The 19,965-nt window shown below is 45.3% G+C and overlaps 1 protein-coding gene and 1 long non-coding RNA gene across 17 annotated transcripts in view; one reads left to right on the forward strand and one right to left on the reverse strand.

Annotated features, from left to right (window-relative positions):
- SRCIN1 (SRC kinase signaling inhibitor 1) overlaps positions 1-19,965 on the reverse strand; it is a 262,355-nt gene that overhangs the window by 97,001 nt on the left and 145,389 nt on the right. For 12 of the 16 annotated variants that reach the window (XM_053362015.1, XM_053362007.1, XM_053362010.1 and 9 more), the window contains one exon: positions 8,859-8,882. The exons of the other annotated variants lie outside the window; for them this stretch is intronic. In XM_053362015.1, coding sequence (XP_053217990.1) covers positions 8,859-8,882 — 24 coding nt within the window. The remainder of the gene's footprint in view (positions 1-8,858; positions 8,883-19,965) is intronic. 16 annotated transcript variants of the gene reach the window in all.
- LOC128400050 (uncharacterized) lies at positions 3,429-13,552 on the forward strand. The gene is made up of 5 exons (XR_008327299.1): positions 3,429-3,525; positions 3,930-3,999; positions 11,790-11,946; positions 12,841-12,999; positions 13,455-13,552. It is a non-coding gene; the product is annotated as an uncharacterized LOC128400050 (long non-coding RNA).

Consider the following 19,965-nt stretch of genomic DNA (forward strand, 5'->3'; position numbering starts at 1 on the left):
CACCCGCGCCCCTTATGCAGAATGTAGGCACCCTATATATAGAAATGAGCAAACCAGTGATATTTTAGGGAGCAGGCTAGCAGGCGGGGCCCATTATTTACATCATAGGAGCCTACACAACACAAAACACTGTTGCTGTATGTAGGTTTTATTTTATTTGTTTTTTATCTTATATTTTGGAAACGTGCATCCAGGTGTGTTTTTTTCTTTGATTTTTTTGTGGGGAGAGAGTTGAGCCCTAAGCTATAGCTTGTTTAGCTTATACGTAAATCCGGCACTGGTGGGGATGTTATAGAGGCAGGATCTGTGTGCCCACACCCCTTACTCACTTTTGGGGCCTGTCCCTCACACATCCTTTTGAAGGCCTGAAGCAGCCTTTACCTGTGGGAAACACTCAACTGCCCCAAAACACATGCCTTTACACATCAAAGAGTAATGAATAAAGGCTTCGCTTTGCTCAGGATGCTGAGTGAATAAAGACGGATGTTTCCCTCTCTCACAATACTAAGAGTCAGGGTCACCCAGTTAAAAAAAAAAAGGACAAAAGATTCAGGGCTAACAAAAGGAAGTGCTCCTCCACACACTGCGTTACTGAGGGTTTGTTGCCATAAGAGGTAGTGGAAGCCTCCGGTAGCTTAGATGACTTCAAAAATAAAGAAAAGACCTGTTCACGGAGAAGTGGGTCTACTAATGGCTTTGAAGCAAGGCAGCTAAATGACACCCTCCATGCTCAGAATCAGAATACGTTGAGCTGAAGAGAGAGACAGCCGTTGCTGAAGGTTGATGATGGGTTTTGTGTATTATTCACACATTTCCTTTGTCCCACTGTCACCTGTGCTAAACAGGTTTTCGGGTTTTTAACAGCCAGAACAAAAGCATCCCGTTTACCGGAGGTGAGGGCCTCAGCTCAGCGACAAACATTCTTTGTCCCCAGCATCTCCCGATAAAAGCTGGGAAAGCTTCCGGGTCTGAATCTCTATCAGTGTAGGGCAGATTCCTGCACTCCTGCTGATCTCACTTTCAAACTACCTGCAACTCTTGGGTGGGGTGGCAGAAGGATGTGTCTCCCAGCTTGGAGTAACAGATGCTGGAGGCAAGCAGCAAGGCATGGCTGTCTCTGTGAGGCTCTGCTTGTGAGCATCCCAGGCCCACTATTGGAGGCAGAAGGCTGGGCCAGGTAGACATTCAGCGCCTATTGGTTGTTATTATGCTCTCTCTACATATAAGGTACAGTACTAGGTGTACATAGCTATGGGGAGGACACACACACACACACACACACACACACACACAGCCCTGCATAGTCTATCGTGTGAAGAAGGCCTTCTGGCAGTTCCCTCACTGCGAAACATGAAGCTGCAGGGAACCCAGCCAGAGGGCCTTCTCGGCAGTGGCGCCCACCCTGTGAAACGCCCTCCCATCAGATGTCAAACAGATAAACAACGATTTGACTTTTTGAAGGAAGCCCTGTTCAGGGAATTTTTAAAAATAGTTGATGTTGTGTTGTGTTTTTAATAATTTTGTTGGTTGCCGCCCAGAGTGGCTGGGGCAACCGAGTCAGATGAGCGGCATATAAATTATAAAATTATTAGCATTGGTATTAGTATTATTACACGTATGTCTTTTGCACATCTTGCAAAACCCCTACCTGATAAGATATGAGTGAGGACTCTGCATGGACCTATTTTATGTGTAGTCTTTGCACATGATGGCATCATTTCCATGAGCTATGCACACATACACACTTGTGGAGAAAGTGTCATGTGTGAAGCAGCCTTTAGAGGTTGAAGTGAGATGAGACAGGACTCTCCCACACTTGCCTTTTGCCCTGTGCTTTCTAGGCATTAAAGCTCAGTGTCTGGGCATTTTATTTTTTGCCTTGCCACTTCCCCCAGGAAAACCTGCTCTTTAAGGTTGAATCAGAACAAATGGCAATTTGGGTTCACCACAGATTGCCTTTTGCTCCGATTCAGTGGTAAAAAACCAGGGTTTTCACGGGGAAGGGCAAAAAAAGACTGCTTGGACACAGAGTTTTAAGGTACAGGCCTGTATTTAGAAACATGGCACTAAAGGAAATCTGAATGAGCCCACAAAGTCAGCACCCCAGACAAGACACACACACACACCTCTGAAAGCTCTTGCTCACAATCTCAGGTGTGCTGTAGCTGTTCAGAAGAGCAGAGAACAAGCACAGCCTGCACACGCTCAGATGCACTGTTTTGATTGGCTGTTTTCAAGTTAAGTCAAAAAGTTCTGGTGATGAAGCTTGGCTTGAATTATGCCCTGGTTGCCAGGCTTAGCAAAACGCAACCTTTCATTCAACTACTCAGAGGGCAAATTCCGCAACAGCAGCAACCGCAGAAGCAACAGCAGCACAGAAGGCACAGATGTTTCTCAAAGCTGCTGGCAGGCCTGGCCTTCAGGGCGCTGGCTGCGTTTTGGCAGAGGATTACAGCACTAAGCCTGCCTGACATTTGCCTGACTTGGTAGAGCAAATATCTCTGATGCTTGCAGCGCTGGTTCGGCAAACTCCCCAGCCTGCTGGAGGAACGCAAACAAAAGAGACCCACACAAGGTAAGAAGAAGCTGCTGTCTCCTCTGAGGCCTTGGCCTGCTAAGGCTTCAGAGCTGAAGGCAGTTTGGTGCTTAAGGTGGAAAACCCAAAAGGTATCTTCTTTCCTAGTACACACTATGGAATGAAATCCATTGGGAAAATCTCCTATGAAGCCCTAATTGAAATGAGCAGCAGCCACATTTCAATATAGAAGTGTTCCTCTGGGCATGGACAGAATGCATTCCCTGAATCAAGGAGTAACAAGGTCTGGCTTCACTCAGGTTTTAGATTTGAGGTTCCCCTAAGTCAGAGGTGGGGAGCCTGTAACCTTCCAGATGTTGTTGGATTCCGGCTCTGATCAGCCACAGGCAGCGTGATCCAGTGGTCAGGGATGATGGGAATTGTAGTCCACCAACACCTTGGGGGGGGTATAGGTTCCCCATCCCTGCACTAGGGCTCAGCCTTCAACCCTGTTGTTAATATCAGGGCTAAAATGTGTAGTATAACAACAAAGAAGACAGTGCCTCTGAGGAACACACAGAGCACTTTTCACAAGCTACAGCTCACAAGTAAACTTTTTAAGATTCTGAAAATAAGTCTGAAAGCATAATGTGAGGTTTGCAGGTAGAGATTTCACTGATTTCCAAAGTAGCTGTTGGTAATTCAGAAACCAACTGAAATCTGTGTCTGTGTGTGTGTGCGTGCACACACACAAAAGCAAATCAAGCAAGAATAATGCTCTCAACTATTTTAGCATGCAAAGGAAATGGTAAGTTATTTTCTTAAAACAAGAATCGACAATTACTAGTTCTAGTGTCCCGCATCATCTTCCCTTCTTCTGTTGCTGGGGATGCAGTTGCTAGGTTACCAAAGGACCACTGAGTACCAAGCAGGAGTGGGTGATCGATGATAGAATTTACAACGGGACAAAGAGACCAGAAATTCCTCTGACAATTGTTGCTGAGGGAGCAGTGCTGATGGGAGGGTGGACAGCTAAGCTGTGTGATGTGTGGCAGAGCCTCAGTCAGGCAATAAGATGGGAAAGAGAAGCACATATCTGTGGCACAGCAGGGAGGGGTGGGATATATGAAACTACATGTGCTATGGCACACAACCCAAATCAGGTCAGGCAAGATCTCTACAATGTGGAGTTAGGTGGTGATTTAAAGCATAGCATGGGCAGAATGAGCAGCTTTATTTTTTAAACAAAAACCCTATGCTAAAATTTGCATTTAAACACATAGGTATTTCAAATGTGTTTTCTCTATTTAAAAAATGCACATTACTAAGGACATTTCCTCTTAAAATAGGCTGTTTCTAGATGCATTTTCTCTCAAAATGCACATTTTAAAATGCATTTTATTTTTTATTCGAGAACTCTCAAATGTGGCACAAGTAAGAATTCTGTGGAACCTGAAAGCTTGCACACTCGTCAAATTATACAGGTATTTTATAAAAGGTATTTGGCTTACATGGTATTTCCTATGCTATGGGATCAGCACAGCAACTAACATAATTTCCTGAACTGCAGTCTTCTAAACCCGAAGTCTGGAAGCCACACTTCCACACAGGCAATGTCAGAATCACAGAGTAAATCAGCTTAGGTGTCGTGAACTTCGCTCAAAGAAATCCTGGGGAGTCGAGCTATATCTCTCATACTGACAACTCGCTCACCCTCTACCAAACCAAAGCAGTTTTATTTGGCTAAAGCAAAAAAAAGGAGCATGCCAAGCACGACACAGTTCACCCCAATACTCACTCCTCTATTATCACACTGAGATTATGCAAAATTGATTTGTGTTAAACTTTGGGTATGTTTTCACTGAAGCAGTAAACCTGTGTCTGAGGGGCACTACTTGAGACTGGCACATGTACTGGTCCTCAAAACACACACACACCCCCACACACCCCACCCTGTTAAGGAAGAAACTAGGCTGGAACCCTTTTCCTGAACGTACTAATTTTCTGTGTGCAGGGAATCTCTTGTCTGGAGATGGAACATTCCAAAATTTGATTCCCCCATCTGACCTGGTATAAGGCAGCTTATGGAGTTCAGATTTTGTTTTTCTACCAGAAAGGACACAATCTGTCTTTTCGGCACACAAATTCTGGAAGTACAGGTGGCAAATACTTTATGATAATTCCCTAACACACACACACACACCACACATGCGCGCGCGCACACACACACACACACACACACACACACTATGGTCTACGGGGTCATCCCATGCTGGAATGTGTATATATGTCTTTTGCAGGTATTTACTACAGATTACCTGAAGGAGCCCAGAATACCCGAAGGAGCATCTCCACCCCTATCATTCAGCCCGCAAACTGAGTAGGGTCCACCGCCCTGGCTATACTCTCTGCACTGCCCTAAAAAAGAACAACCATTTTTAAATAACTCCTGCTACTCTGAGCTGATGGTTCTCCTCTTTGAGTCTAAGGAATTGGCCACGATTCCTATCCCTTCTTGCCCAACCACCCAAAAGGAAAGATTAATTCCTGGTGTACAAAACAGGATTGGCCTTACCATGCATCAAAAGGACGCAGTTGCTTCAGGCAACTTATTTCAGAAGAGCTGCCATTTTTATTTATTTATTTATTGCCTTTACGTGAGGCTTTTTAAATTTTTTTTTAAAGCTGAAAGGAAATCTAGACCACAGCATCATTTTGACTTTTTTTGGGCCTCAGGCAGGAAACCATCTAAGGCTGACACCAGCATTGCAGGATCCCTTCTTTTCCCCTTCCGCAGCTGGGGAATCTGGGAGCAAAGCTCGCTTGGAGGCAAACCACATTTTGCATCTTAAAGTGATTTCTTGCAAGACAACTACGAAAGCAGTGAAGGCTTGAGAGCATTCTGAATCATCCCTAAACTCTTTTGATCATCCCCCCCCCCACCCTACTGGGTCTTGACACCTCTCCTGGGAGATGCTGGCATTCCCTACTTTATTGTTTCCTGGACCCCCTCCCTGCCCAATCTCCTAAACCAATCTTGCTAAAGCGCCACATAACTATTATTATTTTTTACCTTACACATAGATTGTTCCTGAAAATGTTTTCTGGATGTATTGATAGGGACTAATTAGCTGTACGAAAGACAGAAACTGCTGAGCTGACGTGGTCGTCTGTATGACTTTGTCAGAGCCAGTTAAAACTTAGGCGTAAATTAAGGACGCGGCTGTGCCGCACATTGCAACGGCGCATTTAATCTTCATCCTCTGCTGAAATGAAGCCTAAGTGGTCATGTCTGCATTTCCTCACACTGCATTCCCCTATTGCCCGGCCATTCACCGCCGCTGCCAACATTTTAACTGCAAAATTGAAGGCATCAAGGGATCAGACATTTTGTTTTGAAAACCTTGTAGAACACTGTATATTGATGGTGGCCATATAAATTATGATTTTTTAAACTGGTTTGAAATGTGATTGGTTGTCATGCCTTAGAATCTTTAGAATTACGGTTTTGTGGGAATGCTGAATGCTTTTTTGGGGAGGTGTATGGGGTGTTTGGAGAGGGGTAGTACCTCTGGCTGGGTACACGTCATGCTCCTTCTGGACAGTTTGTTCACCATTGGTCCTGCCCTCAACTTTCACCTGCGGCTCCTAGGAGAGCTCAGCACGCAACAGCAGCCATACCTGGGAGCAGCCTCAACTGGCCAGCTAAACCAGGTGAGGATAGCCGATGGGTCTCTAACCCTAGCTGAGTTAGGGACTTCCCCTACATGCAAAAACAGGCTCTGGCGTATTAGACCAATAGTGGGTTCAATAGTCAAGAAGGCAGCTTCTGCACATGCTGTAGAAGTGAGGAGTAGATGCGGCTAGTCCACCTGGAAAGGGAGCCCATCTGGAAGAAGGAAAACTCCAGGCCTAAACCTCTGATGCCTCGTGAGATATCTTACAGAGAAGAAGTGGAGTCCCTAAGTGGATGGGGCTTTGTACGCTTCCTTCTGGCAACTCCTGCAGCCAAGCTGGTGCCAAGCGTATTGCTCTGCTTTCCTTTGGACCACATTAGCAAGGCTGAGAGGAGGGTCTTGTCGTCTGGGCAGCGCAGGATGTGAAAAACTGTCTCAAGATGTTGTGAGGTTCACAGAAGGATGGGTAGAGGTGCTTAACTCATTTATTACGAAACGTTCTTTTCTGATCCTATTGTCTTCCCCAAGCTTCTTTTTCCTTTCGTGTGTGTGGGGGGGGGCAGCATTTGGGTGTGTGTGTGTGTAATATATATATGGCTGGTGGGGGAACAAGGTTAAGCTTCCCCTTCTCATCTGGCAGCCTCCCAAGGCTGTTTTCATTTTTAAAAAAATCTAGAGCAGTGATGCAGTAAGGTAATTTTAGATTCTGCACTTAAAGGTCTTATTAGTGCAGCCTCCCACCCCCATCCCCGGATGGAAATGTGCATTGCTTCAAAATATAATAAGCCAGCCCTGCTGCTCATTCTGCAGAGTGGGGGCATGGACCTCTGTCCTAAAGTCCTGCCCTGATGGCAGCATGAAGACAAATATGCAAATACGCCATCTCCATGGGACCTCTCTTCAACCCTTCCACTTAAGCGTGGCCACTTACAAATTGCAAAAAAAAGGGGGGGGAGACACAGATTTGCACAGAATTCACATGTGCCAATTTCTATTTATAGATGCAAATGTGGAGGTAAATGATATAATTTAAATGGGGATACAATACCTCTCTGTCCCCAATCTTCCCCACAGAGGCATGTCTGACCCTTTCACTAGTCAGCTTTTGGTGAATGTGGAAAAACCCCAGTCTTTGCTCTGGCCTTTGACACCTAAGATATGTGTGTGTTTGGGGTGCACCCAATTCCTGTGACTGCAGTTGATTTTAATTGTTTTTAATACTGAATTTTAAACTGCTATAACCTGCTCAGGGAGAATTGTAAGGTTCTGCACTTAGGCAGGAAGAATCAGATGCACAAATATAAGATGGGGTAAACCTGGCTTACTGGCAATACATGTGGAAAAGGATCTAGGGGTCTTGGTGGATGTCAAGCTTAACATGAGTCAACAGTGTGATGCAGCAGCAAAAAAAAAAAGTGCTATTCTAGGCTGCATCAACAGAAGAATAGTGTCCAGATCAAGGGAAGTAATAGTACCAATCTAATCTGCCTTGGTCAGACCACACCTGGAATACTGTGTCCAATTCTGGGTTCCACAATTTAAGAAGGATGTTGACATGCTGGAACGTGTGCAGAGGAGGGCAACCAAGGTGATCAAGGGTCTGGAAACCAGGCCTTATGAAGAACAGTTGAAGGAGGTGGGTATGTTTAGCCTGGAAAAGAGGAGACTGAGAGGAGAGATGATAGCCACCTTCAAATATCTTAAGGGCTGTCACATGGAAGAGGGAGCAAGCTTGTTTTCTCCTGCTCTGGAGGGCCCAGGACTCAAACCAATGGCTTCAAGTTACAAGAAAGGAGATTTCGACTAAACAGGAAGACCTTTATGACAGTAAGGGCTGTTTGACAGCGGATCAGACTTGGAAGCTGGAGGTTTTTAAGCAGGGGTTGTGTGGCCATCTGCCTTTGATGCTTTAGCTGCATTGCAGGGGGTTGGACTAGATGACCCTTGTGGTCCATTCCAACTCTACAACTCTACGATTCTAAGCTCAGGTGGTGATTATTGAGGGGCTACTCCAAGGCGCCAGCTGGCCTCCCTTCTTATGGTTCTTCAGCTTTAAACTGGACTTGGATGGATAATCCTTCAAACAGAGGACTGCAACCAGCAAAATTGGGGCCTCTGTAATGTAGGACCCAGGAGCACCCTACTCTGGGTATTGGCAGGCTTTTTTCCAGGGTGGCGGGAGGCAAAGGAAAACACTGAAACCGAGAACAGGCTACATTTTCACACCAAGAGAGAAAAAAAACAGAGAGAGATAGAGAGAGAACAGCCCCTGTATATTTTGTCTCTTAGCTTAGGTGCTAGGAACCTACTCTTTTTAAAAAGGGTGCGAAGATTATGTCTAATCTGGAAGGGCAACGTTCCCCCTTTTCTCACTTGTGGACACCCATGCACCCCATTTAAAATTCCAGTTCACACTTCCAGATGCTGCAGCACCTTCCTGGAGCCCCCCTCCTCCATGCTTGAGGAGGCTAATGTGAGAAACAGCTCATAGAAACAGGATATCTGGTGCAAGGAAGAGAGGGCAAAAGCCAAAGAGACCTCCCCAATCCCCTCCCCAAACCTGTGCACACCGTACAGAAAAAAACACAGAGAAAAGGGTGGGGAAGCGCATGCAATTTTCCTTTAAACGAAAGCGTTGGGTGTGGGTAAAAATTGGAAGTACTGACCTTAAAGCTCCAGTAGTTTGGTTGCTAACAAACAAACAAAAGAAAGGAAAAGAAAAAAGAACAAAACAAAAAAAAAACAGAACAAAAAAATACCATTAAGATTTCTGTTTTGAGCAAACAGTTGACTTTAAACTGCGTGAGGCGTTACTGTTTTTAAGTTGGTTTGTTTAAAGTCCCCTCCCAATGGTGTTTTTTTATATAAAGAAAAGAAAAGAAAAAGAAACAAAACAAAAAAAAGCAATGGATTTGCTAAAATGGATAGGTAAATTAGGTTGGGTGTTCTGGAGGAAGGCTTTCAAACAGGTAGAGATGCAGTGGTACCAAAGTGAGACTTCACTGCAAGTGGATTCCTCCGCCCTTCACACAAACACACACACACACACACACGTCAAGGATCTTTTAAAGGAAGGTTGGGGGCAATATTCATACCAATAAAAAAAGTGCTTCATCTTTTAAAAAAATAATGAAGCAAATATTATGCAAATTAGGAAACATGATACAGAAGCAGTTGCTCATTCTGCATAATTTGATTCCACTGCCTAAAAAGTTAAGACTCTTCAAAGAAGGTTTGCACCAGGTGGCTGGGCTGTGTCCATCACGGTCATAAAGTCATCTCCTTGTAGCAAGACAGGGTCAGCCCCTGCCCTGTAAAAACACAGTCTAAGCAGATTTAAGAGTGAAATCAACAAAATGTATGCTAAGTACGTGTCACTTTTGGTTCTATACTTATGTTCACCCCAGCTAATAGCGTAAGATCCTGTCCCACCACCTAATGCAGGGTTGGGAACCTCAGACCCAGGTGGGCAAGACCTTGCTCCCTGGCCCCTGGGACTCTCCCAGGCCACACACCCTCTCCCCAGGCCATGCCTGCTTTGCACTCTCTGGTCTGGCTCAATTCACACCGACAGCTGTCACACGAGCTCTCACGCAATCAATCAGGGAGGAAGGTATTATAAAGCTACGGCAGCGACAACAAATCCAACCAACATCAAGCACCTTGGACATCCCATAGTTCAGTTGGTTAGAGCGTGGTGCTGGTAACGGCAAGGTTGCAGGTTTGACCCCCCTCCTCCATGGGATAGCTGCATATGCCTGTGTGGCTTGACTACATGATCCTCAGCATCCCTCCCAACTCTTCAATTCTATAATTACCATGGGAGAAATCCCCCACATGCTCAGCACACTCCCCACGGAAAATAATGGGGTTTCAAAGTGCTTCGCTTTGCCCGGATGGTGCCCAAGATCACCAAATCTCATGGGCCTGGGTGGGAAAGGAGCTCTCCTGCTGATTGCCAGTGGCATCGCAGACACAACAGGCGCCTGTGACATTTGTGCAACCTCATTCAACACAGCAATCACAGCGGACGAACCCTCTGGCTAAAGAACAGCATTTTCCCCAATACAACACACGCACAGAGCACTGTGAAAATGCCACATTGGTCTATGAGAAACACAACCAGAGAGTGGGGGAGAGAAAGATATAAGAATTATGCTCTACAACAGTAGACTGGGGCAACTCTGGAAGCGGAGGTACCTAACGATTTCATTCTCTTTACAAGTCAAACTGTGGGCAAGCATTCTAACATGCCTTGGCTAAAATTTGGTAGGGTCTTCAGAAGCACAATAGAATTGATTTGCGAGCTGGATCATACCCAAGAGCCACTAACAGCTTACCCCTAGCTTAGTGCATGAACTGAAGCAAACCTTTTCCTTCCTATCTGGTTGCCAACCGTGCAAGTACGTGGCACTTGCAGAGTTCCATAAGTTCTCTGCCCCAAAGGAGCTTACAGTCCAAAATTTGATAAAAGGGAAAAGAAAAAAGGGTGCTGAGGAATGTGAGAATCAAGTGAGCAAACGAGAACATGCTGTTGTCTGCACGGCGCACGTGTGTCTCAGAATGTGCCTCTATAGCTGCAAGGTGAGCTATTTACCATTTGTCCTGATTTGCTTACAGGGAGCAAAGAGAGATTCTACCTTTCCCATCATTATTAACACAATAAGTCTGGTCTTCTGGGGAAGCGGGCTTCTTGTTCAAGACTTCCCAATCAAGTGTCATTGCTGAATGTGAATTTGTTAGTTATGAGATTGGATCCCACTTGAAAATAGTAATAGCCTGGAAGCCCTAGAACAAAAGTGATGGTTTTGCCTTATTGTGGCTTTGTGCTAGAAGCCAAGAACCAGGGCAGAAATGTCCCCAAGTGCTCTGAGTTTGTAGAACTTGGAAGCCTGCACAGATTTCTGCCTTAGACCAAGCTTTGCAAATGATGGTTTCTGATTAACTGATTGTCACATATGTAAAAGAGAGAGAGGAAGTGTTGGTGGTAGGGAGGTACGGAGGTACCAAGAGCCTCTGGTGACCTCTCCTGCAGAAACGGGTTGATTCAACAAAGATTCAAAACCTTTCTGGTTGATAAATGCCAACTGGCCCAAATAAAGAGTTCATCCCACATGTTGTATGTGGCTCTAGGACCATAACAGCAGACTTTGATGTCTCCTAGAGAATACCAGATTTACTGTGTGATCCTATGGTTATCCACTCAGAAGTAAGTCATCCTAATACATATGGGTAAGATCGCAGGGAAAATCTACAGCAGGCAAAGGAAAAGGCCAGCTCTGCACATCACCAAACCCCTCCTAAACTATGGAGTGATCTATTCAGAAGAAGAAGAAAAATCATGTTGTACCTGAAGACGGCACCCCTTCAAAACACAGGTGGATAGCTGCTTGTTTGTATGTCCATGAAAAAAGACTCTCCTGCATGTAGAGCTGACCAAGGTTCAACAAAGCGAGTTACTGGGGCACTAGAAGGGCATATGCTTCTAGGCTATTTTAAGACATGTATTGTCAAATGGCAGTTTGCTTACATCTCTTGTGTTCGTATTCTTTGGCTTATGCTGTATGGAGCTGTCAATGGAGCGTACTTCCTTGTAGTCAGGTACCTCATTGGGAAAGATAGTGATTTGTTTGCACCCTGGACAAGAAAGCTTTCTATTTGCACTCTATGCACTGAATTACTGAAGGTGGGAGCATTCTTGCATGTGTGGGGGAAATCATGGACTCGCCCACATTGACAACAGCCAAACTAAGGGTAAGTCCATACAGCATTCCTGACTTGAAGCAAAATATGGGCTGAGGAGAGGCAGTTCTGCTTTAGCATTGATGAGGACTGGGTGACTGAACCCTGGTTTAAGGATATTTGGCTAGGCTTAACATGCTTGTTATTTGCCTCTTGGCAAAAATGTTGATCTCTGCAGTGGAACTCAGCTATCCCCCCACAGCTATCCAGTGCATACCCTTCAGTGCAGCTATTGGCATGGGAAATCAATTGCATTGCAGCAGGAGAGGGTGGTGATGACATCAGCAGAATATTTTTCTTTTTCAAAGGGAAAGCAGGAAGGAGAGGCACAATTAATATCACTCTGTTTGGATGGGAGAATCAAAGGGAGATAAGGGCATGTGACTGGATTTGAAATGACAGCCTTATTAGCACCGATAAAAGCAAGGCAAACGGTGTGGAAAGGACGATATGAAGAATGACAAAGGCTGAGGAGTGGATTGCAACATGGAATAAAGTACAGCCACATGATTAAAGAACCACAGGCCAGCTAAGGTTGGCTTTTGGGCAGACTGAGCCAGAGCTATGGCCCAAAATCTGTCTCCGGTGCAACGACTTAAGGTCATGTATCACTGAAAGCTGAGAGAGAGAGAGAGAGAGAGAGAGAGAGAGAGAGAGAGCGCTTTTGAGCGCGTGCTAAATGCCATTCTTTAAAAGAGGGGATCTGCAACAAAATGTTGCTTCCGATCAGGGTTCCAGAACTCCATCCTTCCTCTCCAACTTTCTATTCCAGCCCTAGTCAGTCAGAATTCATGGCCATTGAGAATGCTCAGTCCTCATTGGACAAGTTATTTCCCCACCCCATCCCTTCCCTCTTTGGAGGGCTTTTGTTGTTGATGATCTAAATGTTCTTTTGCACCCCTGCAGATTTGGGGGCTGTACCAAGTCTGCTGAAACTTCCCTCTTATGCATGAATGGTTTGGTTCTGGCTATCTTAAGGACCCACACTCTGCTAATAAGTTGGCTTAAATTAGTGCATGTAAAATAGAAGCTGTCATGCTGGGAAAGAGGAAAGGCACATTCAGGGTAAGAGCATCTTGTTGTCTCCAATGGTGACCAGCCAGACACTCCACAGAAACCCATTAGTGAGCAAGATGGTGCTGGATATCCCTGTGTTGTTTTGGCCTCGAAGGTTTGGGAAGTAAGTAGACCCCCCACCTCAGAATAAAGGAGAAGCCATTCCCTCTGTGGGGGCTCCAGATCACCTGCCAAAACAGCTACTGGCCAAAATTTTGGCTTACCTTTTTGTAAGCACGGGAACGCTGTCCAGAAAACCACTTGCAAAGGCCATGTTAAGGCTCCAGCAGATTTCCTGCACATGTCCATACACTTTGATCTGACAGTTCTCCATTTAGAAAACCAGACATGCAAAGCCTGGAGTGGATCAGCTTGGATATTAACCCCCCTGCCCTACACGCTTGCTCTAGAAAGGAGAGTTTGAGGACCCTCAACATTTCAAAAGGGTGTTTTCTTCTTTGCAGAGAGCCTGGAGGTCACTCCCCACTCCTGCCACAGAATCCGACAGCATGCGTGCAGATGGTTTGGAATCCTTGCTTTGCTCATCAGTGCTGCACTGTAAGTTTCTCGAGTATCCACAATCCGCTCTCAAATTCTGGAGGGGAATCTGCGTCTCAGAAAATGGCATCCCGGTTCAGTGGGAACCTGATGTGACAGCAGGTGCAGTTCCCTGATAAGGCAGAGCAGTCAGGTTTCTCGATCTGTGGCTTCCCACCCTAGCAGTTCCCTGCTCCGTTCTCCCTGGTTTCCATTAAGCAACAGAGAGAGCCATGGGAACTGTGACCAGGAAGTGGCAAAGCTGATCAAATTTCAAGCACAGCCATGACAACAAGACCCAACAGAAAGAGGCTGAATGCAAAATTTCAAGGAGGCCGGCCATTCTTAGGTGTGCCTTTTAAGGGCACACATTTCAGTGAATTAAATACTGATCAGTTACCCATTAAAATGCAGTGCTCCCTACGTGAACTAATAATAATAGGGTTTGTTTGTTTGTTTATTATTAAGTACTTCCCACCCATTATTTCAACAATCCCCATAACAACCCTATGATATGGGTCAGATAATTATCAGCAGCTGCAGCGTAACCCCATATCAAAATTGGGAGACTGAGAACAGATGCCCATGGCTACTTAGTGAGGTCACAGCTGAGAGGTGAGATCTGAACCATAGACAAGGAAGGAAACAGGGATTGTGTTTAGCTCCCATTAAGAATTGTTTCCACATCCATTCACCCCCAAAACCAGACTCTTAGTCACTATGAGACACCAGCTCTCAACATCAATTGTATGTAAAAATTGGACGCTATCAGCACATCCCAGCTAATTCCTCACTCTTACAATCAGCTTAAACCCAACTATAATGAATTAGACTCAAAACAGAACATTATTCTATTATTTTTTAATTAGTTAGGTGTTGTTGTTTTTTTAAAAAAATATCCTGCACTTTAGGAAAAACAAAAAAAACTCCCAGTGTGGCTTAGAAATCACTGCAACCCAGGCAATCCCTGCCTCCAAGCTTACAAGATGTGACACAACTCAAAAGGAAAATGAAGTGGTAGGGAGGAGGAAATAAGTAAACTCAGGTAAAAGTTCTTAATCCATTGATGCTCAGGTCAGAATTTGGCACATCATGTCCCTTTTGCTTTAAAAATCATACTCCCACCCTTGCTTTTATATGTGACTGAGACAGACCCAGGTTTAAACAAAGCAGGTCAGCTGCTGTAATGCCTCATATGCAACTCTGAAATCGCGGCATGAAAAAATATTCCATTGAAGTATTACCATTGTCTGGTCAGCACAGCACAAACAGAACCTTCTGTGAATGAGCAGCTGGGCTCTGACCATAAAGGCTGCCTTCTGGCCTCTCCCTTGTCACCCCAATGAAGTCAACTTAGAATTCCAGAAGAGTTTCTTTCCCTCTCACTGGTCACCTCCAGCAGCTCCCTACCATAGCTCATTTGCTTAGATCCTTCTCTTGAGGCAGGGGTGATGAACCTGTGACCCTCCTGCAGATTGTTAAACTACAGAACCTGCTTCCACAAGACGTAGCCATGACGATACAGCTTGGATGCCTTTGAAAGAGGATTAGACAAATTTGTGGAGGATGAGGCTCTATCAAGAGCTACTAGCCAAGTTGGAGATGTTCTCGGAATACCAGTAGCTGTGAGTCTGCCTTGAATATCCTATCATTCAGCTTCATTAGGTGACCCCTGAGGTGGACTTTGGGCTTTCAAATTTTGGCAGCGCCCTGTGCGATGCCAAAATTTGATGCTCCCCCACCTCTTGCCTTCCGTTGTACATTGTTGTTGCAGTGCCCCCTGCGGTGCCCTCTCAGCTCAGTGCCCAGAGCCGGTGAACCGGTTGCACTCCCCTAAATCCGCTTCTGACCCAGGGGTGCCAACTTGAATAAAATTTTGGGGAGGCCCATGTAAGCCCCGTCCCACATAATCATACGGCATGGCACACATATACCATTTGACTGGCAATGCCTAGCAACATTGGGGGGACCTCAAATATTTTAGGGGGGGCAAAGAGACCTTGGCCCCTAGGAGTTTGCTCCTATGCTCTGACCACTGGTTTTAAATATTGTGAGAGAGGGAGAAACCTCAGTCATTCTCCCCTTAGACTAAACACTGCAACTTTTCTTCATAGGAGAAATGCTCCAAGTGGCACTTTGGCTGCACTTTTCTGTATGCCCTTTTCAACTCTAAAGGTAAAGGTAAAGGGACCCCTGACCATTAGGTCCAGTTGTGGCTGACTCTGGGGTTGCGGCGCTCATCTTCCTTTAGTGGCCGAGGGAGCCGGCATACAGCTTCCGGTGGCCAGCATGACTAAGCCGCTTCTGGCAAACCAGAGCAGCGCACGGAAACGCCGTTTACCTTCCCGCCGGAGCGGTACCTATTTATCTACTTGCACTTTGATGTGCTTTCGAACTGCTAGCGTGGCAGGAGCAGGGACTGAACAACGGGCGCTCACCCCGTTGTGGGGATTTGAACCGCCGACCTTCTGATTGGCAAGTCCTAGGCTCTGTGGTTTAACCCACAGCGGCACCCGCATCCCCTTTTCAACTCCACAGTAGCCTTTTTGAGATGCAGCAGCTTCTAAACTAAAACTGTATAAGGCATTCCAAGTGTAGCTGCCACACAGGTTTGAAGAGTCAAAATTGAGACATGAAAATGGGAAGCACAACAGTTAACATCCCATTCTCATGCCCAGGACTAGGACCAGCTGAAAACTCTATGTCATTTTAAGCTGTATTTGCTCACTTTGCCTGTCCTCTTGAGATTTAAAAGCCAAGACTGTGTTTGTTCTTTTTTGGTTAACAGGATGACATCATGGAGCTATTTAGCCAATCAGGCTTAACTATATACAGACATCACTGAGGGCAAGTGAAGCCTATTCAGAGTGGAAGCAATTCTTCCTGAGTCAGTCACATGGGCAGCCCCAGCCAACGGAGAGTCACCAAAGGAACAGGATGATGTCATGATGCTGCAAAATGATCACAGGGAGGGGGGAGGGGGGAGATCACTCAGAGGTGGGTGCTTTTAACTTTAATGCTGCCCAAAATTGTTGATGAGAACAATACTGGAAATTGTTCATAAGAATAATACTGAAATCTACCTTACAGGGATCTTTTAAGGATTCAATGAGGTGACATATTCTGTCACTTTGTAAACTTAAGCACTATATAAATGCATTATTACTGCAGCTGCTACTACTACTGTTACTACTGCTGCTGCTGCTGCTGCTAGAGGAAACAAAGAAAACAGAAGGATCCAGCCACAAACACATTATCTAGAAAGCCCAAACCCAGGAATTAATTTCATCTCCCAAATATTTGCCTGTTCAGTTCTGGGGAGATGAAGCTTTGATGGAATCAGATGCTATGAAGCAGGTACCGCTCCATCGCATAGCCAGCTTGTGTTTACAGGGTGCCACAAGGGGACAAGGCATCCGCCAACCTGCAGCCATCAACACAGATGTCCCCCTTTTCTCCCCACCCACTTCCCTCCAGCCACACGCAGATCTACATCAATTGTTTTCAGGGAGCTGGAAAGTAGCAGCGCTGGATCATTTGTTGAAGGCGAAAACATCCTTGCGCTGCCTTTTTGTACACAGCAGCCGTGATCAAGTGCACCCGGGGCCACTAAAGAGCCTCTAAGCTGCTTCTCTCCCTCCCTCCCTCCCTCTCTCTTTTGAAGGAGCCCCTTCCAAAGCTTGCTTCCTCATTCATTTCAGCAAATATTCCCAGCCTCGTCTGGTTTGCTCATCTGCTACCACCTGCCTCTTCCCCACTTCTCATTTCATAGAATCACAGAATCGTAGAATTGGAAGGGACCACGACGGTCATCTAGTCCAACCCGCAGCAATGCAGGAATCTTTCACCCAACATGGGGCTCGAACCCTGGGATTAAGAGTCTCATGCTCTATTAGCTGAGCTGGTACGTATATCCTATTAAAACCTAGTTCCCTTTTTGCAGGAGTCCAGCCTTCTCTCCACCTAGAATATACTGCAATCCCTCTGGGGCAGAGAATGAGATCACACAAATTTGATGCTCTACATGGGGGTGCTATATGGGTGTTGTTTATTCGTTTGGCTTTTGCATTATGCACATATGCAATTTATTTATTTTTATTTGTATTTATGTTGCACCTTTCCTCAAGGTGGCATATGTGATTCTCCCCCTCCCCATTTTATCCTCACAACAACCCTGTGATGTAGGTTAGGCTGAGAGGGAGCAAACGGCTCTAGGTCACACCAGGGAGCTTCATGACTGAGTGGGGATTTGAACCCTGGCCTGCCAGCACACTAACCATTACACCACACTGCCTCTCACCATCTCTTATGCACCATACTTGCATCAGTATGCTCTAGGACTCAGGGTGAGTTACAACCTAAATACGACACATATTGAGAGTAATTGATGTCATAATTGATGTCATAATAAAAATCAAATGAAGGTCAACTTCTCACTGAGGAATCAAAGCTCCAATATTACTTATCCAACTTAAAACATTTTCATCCCAGTCTTATCAATAATAAGCCCTCAAGATCACAATCTAAAGGACCTGGCACAAAAGGAAAGAGGATTGGGGAGGAAGAGGAATTAGAAAATCTCCAGACACTACTTCTTAATTACAAGACTTGGCAGAATAGAAACCCTAAAGGACACGAGGAGCCAAACATCGTCACTGTTCTTTCAGTGGAGTGGCTTGTTTAAGCCAGCAGGGGGAGACATATATAATTGAATGCCCGTCCACACATCCACACACACAAATGCTCTTCCTGTAGAAAGCTGGCATGTCAGGGAGATGTGTCCTAGCCTGCTCCCATCCCTGACCAACTGGTTTTCCATCTGCACAAATCTACAGGAACATTAAATCAGATCCGTCTACACATGCAACAGAGTGAAGTAACAGTATCCTGAGATGGTACACTGGACTTAACCACTTCAAGATGGCAGTAGAGGAAGAAGAAGAATATTTATTCAATTTTGGTGCTATTCTTCCTCTCAAAGGAGTCCAGAGATGCCATTTTTGAATGCCACTTTAAGTAAAACAGAACAAAACCCCAAACCTTCATGCTAGCAACGTCAGGGGGAGATGTTCCTTCCTAGTTCACCCCTTACAGTGCTACATTTCTACTTGCAGGGAGTACTAAAAATTGGAAGAAAGAACAGATAAAAATGGCATTCAAAAGAAGAATCTCCCATGTGCAGTCTGTTGCATGTGAGCCCCAAGATACAGTCTGAAGTGATATTTTTCTATCTCTGTGAGAACTAAGCCTAAGGCAGCCTGCTGACCCTGATTCGCTAGATGACCGCAGCCACCATGCTGCCCAACTGTTTGTGCTGCCCAACTGTTGCACAAATGAAAAATGCGGTGGAAAGAGCATTATAAACGTTATCACCTTGCAGTAACATTCTAGGCTGATCACAGCATAACGCCCAAGTGCAAAATTGGAAATTGGAAATACTATATTAATGGAGGGTCTGTGAGTCAAAGCTTTTATCGCTGATGCATGTGGTGATGGTGGTAGGCATGGAAATGGGAGAAGCAAAAATAGATTTTCTGAGGTTTTAGGGAGTCATGCAAAAATATTTCCTTTCTCTCAAAGAGATTTAGGAATGGGTTGCAGAAGATGCCCAAGGCAGGCACATATCACAGCTCTCTGGTCTGACCCATGGGATCCTGTGAAGCAGCCCAGAGAAAGGAATAAGAAGGGAAGTCTTAAGATAAGAAAAGGCTTGGCATAGAGGTGCTCACCTTACCACCTTAGAGCACAGTGAAGTTGGTCCCCATCCCTGTGCATTTCAGAGCTCTTTCTCCATTAGTGATTGGCATCAGCACAGCTTCATTAGAGTCAGATTCGTTTCTGCTTGTGTCACACTAGAGGAGGAGTGGACAAGGCAGGGATGTCTTTACCCTATGAAAAGGTGTTCACACCTTGGCTAAAGACAAAATGGGAATGGCTTAAGGTCTCCAGTCCGTGTGAAGCTAGTTTGAGAAACGAGACATCTATCAAAGTGCAGGGTACATATGCATTTTGGATGACGTTTTGCGAACGCGGATTAAAAACCCAGCACTGCAAATGCAATGAGTGCACAGCAAACAGGAGTGTGAACACAGCCCAAGACTCTGCCCCATTCTCAGTGCTATGGCTCCGTCCTGACTGTGTGAAATAAAATGAGGAGTGCTTTTGAGCATGTGCAAGTACATTTCTTCCACTGAAAATGTAGAGAAACCACACATCTGGGGGAAGAGTTTCCTGTTGAGTAGATCCACAAAGGTAGGTCTGATACCTCTAAGAACTTATTTCTTGCTACTTTAGCTTTTCCAGTATGCTGGGAGAAGGGGGCAACACAAGACTCCCATCTTAATTAACATGATGCCCTTTTGTCATTATCCCTAGTATAGCGGTCAGAATGCCAGCCTGAAACTAAGGAGAAGTGGGTTCCAATCCTCCCTCAGCTTT

This window comes from Podarcis raffonei, chromosome 13 (assembly GCF_027172205.1).
Source record: "Podarcis raffonei isolate rPodRaf1 chromosome 13, rPodRaf1.pri, whole genome shotgun sequence".
NCBI lineage: Eukaryota > Metazoa > Chordata > Lepidosauria > Squamata > Lacertidae > Podarcis > Podarcis raffonei.